The following is a 3,850-nucleotide window of genomic DNA, read 5'->3' as shown; positions in this document are numbered from 1 at the left end:
CCCATGCTCTGCCAGGCGCACAAGAAACTGGGAGGGGGCACAGCCAGAGTAGTTGATCCAAACTGGCCAAAGGGCTATTCCATACCATATGGTGTCATGGGCAGTATAGAAACTGGGGGAGTTGGCTGGGGAGCAGCGATCGCTGCTCGGGAACTGTCTGGGTATCGGTCGGCGGGTGGTGAGCAATTGCATTGTGCATCACTTGCTTTGGATATTATTATTATCATTATTATATTGTTATTATTATCGTTACTATTTTACTTTATTTCAATTATTAAACTGTTCTTATCTCAACCCAGGAGTGTTTCTCACTCTCACTCCTCCAATCCTCTCCCCCATCCCATCGGGGCAGGGGGAGTGAGCGAGCGGCTGCGTGGTGCTGAGTTGCTGGCTGGGGCTACACCACGACACACATATATCCAAGGTGCCCATCCAGGAGAAATGCTGCTCCAAGGTCCGTCCAGTAGACAAGGCCAGAGAAGGGGCAGGAAACCAGGACTCCTACAGCATAGCTCAGGCAGGGACTGGGGTCCCAAAGCTGAACTGAAATGGGGCTCCTGGTGATGGGCTGTGGTGGGAAACCCATGGTGATGCTGGTCAAGGCCAGTAAGGCCAGTTAGTGCCCTCAGGGCCCTTACAGGGCATGCATGAAATTTTCAAAGAGCTCTCCGGAACATGGTGACACGGGATCTCAGTGATGAGTGGGGAAGGCATCCTAGCTCCTGGTGTCCTGAGGTCCCCCAGGAGGACTTCCTCTGGGCATCTACTCTTCCCCTGCCCGGTCACCACAGGACACTGGCATCCCCAAGATGAGGTGGGGGTGGATAGTGCAATTGAAGCAAAGGGAGGTTAAACCGTGAAGTTCCATGTCCTGTCCTAATTTTGAAACCCTTCTTGGGTGCCTGACTTTGCAGCTTGCTCATCTCTGCTGTTTGGTTTGTGACAGGTGGAAGTGCATCCACAGATGTGTTTGTGGTGAGAGAACTTTAATACTAGAAAGAGGGGGTGGAAAGAGGAAAAAAAAAAGCCGTCTGAACAAATTTTTCCTCCTTTTGTTCTTTATCTGTATTGAGGATTTTGATGACATAGTATCTGCCCTCCCTTTTCTGGAGGTAGACGGAAGGAAGTGGGCTAGAAAATGAAATATCAGCTCCTAACTTTGGGTCAGGTAAGGCAGCTATGTGCTGCAGTGGAAAGGATGGCAGTGGTTGAACTTCACTATAAAAAGGAGACCACATCTGGCTTTGAGACACACGCAGAGTGGAAGAGGTCTCGGACAACTCTTGTGCTCTGACCCTGTGTGCATCTGCCTAAAGCAGCAGAGACATTGCCATGGCTTTTGCCACCTACGCTGCCATGGTAAGTACTTATATTTGGTATAAGTGTTAAGATATATTTGCTGTAAGAGAAAAAGCAGAATGCAGATCTCATGATGTTCTTATCTACGAGCAACCCTTCTTGGTCTTAGTGGGAGCTGAATGGGATGCTAAGTCTGTCTGATACAGCTTTCTGTCCTGAGCTTTTGCAAGTGGGTTTGGTGCTTGAGCGACAAGGAGGCAATAAACTATCCATTATTTATCTGTACGGGCAGCACTGCTGATGTGGGATTGGAAGAGACAGTCCTTTTCTGAGACAACGTGCTATCAAAATTGCTGCAATGTCACTGCGAAGTGAATGTCTGTGCATTTAAATTTCAGCCTGGGTAGTATCTGCAGTGCTGTCAACTCTTGTGATTTTATCAAAAGCTTTACATTCCTCTGTCTTCTTTTCCTAAAACCATAGCTCCTGGAAATGGTCCAAGGATCTCAGATTTCATTGAGAAAAGGGTTATTTCCAGCAGATGTGGCTGGAAATATGTGAGAGAAAGTGTATGGCATACTAAGTTTCTAAGCTTAAGCATGGGGTTAGCTGAGTCCTTACCCCACCCTGTAGATCATAAGACATTGCTGTTTGACTGCGAAGGATGACCTTTCATAGCTTGTTGGAGATATGCTCTTCTTGGTGCAGAGCTAACTATGAATCAGAATTTGAATCAGGGTTTAGCACCTGTTGTGATGAGTATTATTATCACCGTTGCTCTATTTGCTCATGTTGGCCCATCTCACCCAAATATAAGTATGAAGATCAGCCACTGCCCAGTACTGATTCACAGCAATGAAAGAATTCGGGGTAGGACTTATGTTCTGCACCCTTCTCCTCTTGCTAGTTTTATGATCCATTGATGGTCCAATCTGGTCACAACTTGGCTCTTTGTCCTCTCTCTCTCTTGACCGAACTGAGCCAACGACTCCTTTCTCTCTCCCAGTTCAGATCACTGCTTTTGGTGCTGGTTCTAGCACTCACCGTAAGGAGCTCGCCCCATGGGAGGGCAGTTCATCCTCGATCCAGCACCGGTGGTGGCTCTGGGAGGCTTAGTGAAGATTGCCTGAACCAAAAGGATCTCAAATTCCCTACAATGGTGAAAGTTGACTTTCGTATCAGCAATTCAGATCATGCCTTTAGGATGGTCCATGATGTCAGGAACCGGTCTCTCGCTCCTTGGGATTACAGGTAACTGTTTAGTTGTTATCTAAATTGAAATGGCTGTGCTACACAGATGTTTTTTGTGGTGAACAATGGCTGGTTCTCAGCATACCCCTGGAGTCCTTTGAATATTGCAAACACTTCTTGACAGACACTTTGTTTTGATATTGGGTGAAATTTCTCCAAGAGTAACTGTTTGCAGTGCAAGGGGACATCTTTGGAATGGTTTCTGATCTTTGTTGATCTTTGTCAAATAATTGTTGCTCTAGCAAAAGAAAAAATATCAGTACATTGTAATTTTACATTTTCCTAATGGAAAGAAATTTTTGAATGCTGAAATGAAAACAAGCCCAAACAAAAATTAATAGTCCACTTGTGATCAGTTCTGTATTTCATCCAGCTCCACTCCATTTATCAGGTCCTAAAGAATGATATGGAAGTATTACTCTCCCAAAATTCATGCTATTTCTCAGAAATCATTCTAAAAGTGTTGAGGTTAGGGAAATTCTTTGGCCTTTTCTCATAATGAGGATGCACAGGTAAATAGTATGGGTGTTTCTTGGAGATAAACAAGAAGATCCTGCCGAATCGTATTGTGCAAGTGCATAAAACCCTTTTGTGACCCCATCCCCAGGCTTGATGAGGACCCCAACCGCTTCCCCCAGGTGATTGCTGATGCCAAGTGCCGCCTCTCCGGCTGCATGAACCCACTGGGGCAGGAGGACCACAGCCTCAACTCCGTCCCCATCCAACAGGAGATCCTCGTCCTCCGGCGGGAGCAGCGGGGCTGCCTGCCCACCTACCACCTGGAGAAGAAAGTCATCACCGTGGGCTGCACGTGTGCCGCTCCAGTCGTCCACCACCACTCCTAGGAGGAATTAGTAGGGGAAGCAACATTGGGAAGAAGAAATGCCTCCTACGAACATGCCTCTGGAGAAATCCCACAGTTGCCCACCTTGCATCCCAGGAATTCAAGATGACATTTCCTTTCCAAATCTGAGCAAATTACCTCCTGAAAGTACTGATTCTTGCTGTTGTTCATTTATGGATTTTAGAATAGGTATCACAGGTAGCTGGTGATGGAGGAGAGAGAGGGGGATGGAGGAAAAGTTTCGTTTGTGACTCCAAGTAGGGAGGGGGTAAAGCAGTGCTTTTTATTTTTTTTTTTATTGTGGTTTACATCAGTTTGGTGAAGCAAATGAATTAGAGTTTCAAAAGTTGTTCTCAGGAGTAAATTGCCTTAGTGTATACATTTCAGCCAGCACTGCCACAAAAAATCCCTACTCCTGCACCTTCTCCCTCCCTTCCTCATCCCCTAGCCCCTTTT

The 3,850-nt window shown here is 46.3% G+C and overlaps 1 protein-coding gene across 1 annotated transcript; it reads left to right on the top strand.

Moving 5' to 3' along the window:
- The first annotated feature begins 1,332 nt into the window (after positions 1-1,332).
- Positions 1,333-3,395, top strand: LOC104036944 (interleukin-17F). The gene is made up of 3 exons (XM_009490721.1): positions 1,333-1,359; positions 2,306-2,550; positions 3,158-3,395. The coding sequence occupies exons 1-3, from the start codon at positions 1,333-1,335 to the stop codon at positions 3,393-3,395; spliced, it is 510 nt and encodes a 169-aa protein (XP_009488996.1).
- The last annotated feature ends 455 nt before the right edge of the window (positions 3,396-3,850 follow it).

Source organism: Pelecanus crispus, chromosome 3 (genome assembly GCF_030463565.1).
Source record: "Pelecanus crispus isolate bPelCri1 chromosome 3, bPelCri1.pri, whole genome shotgun sequence".
Lineage (NCBI taxonomy): Eukaryota > Metazoa > Chordata > Aves > Pelecaniformes > Pelecanidae > Pelecanus > Pelecanus crispus.
The sequence above is the reverse complement of the archived record's forward strand: the minus strand, read 5'-3'. Positions and strand labels throughout refer to the sequence as shown.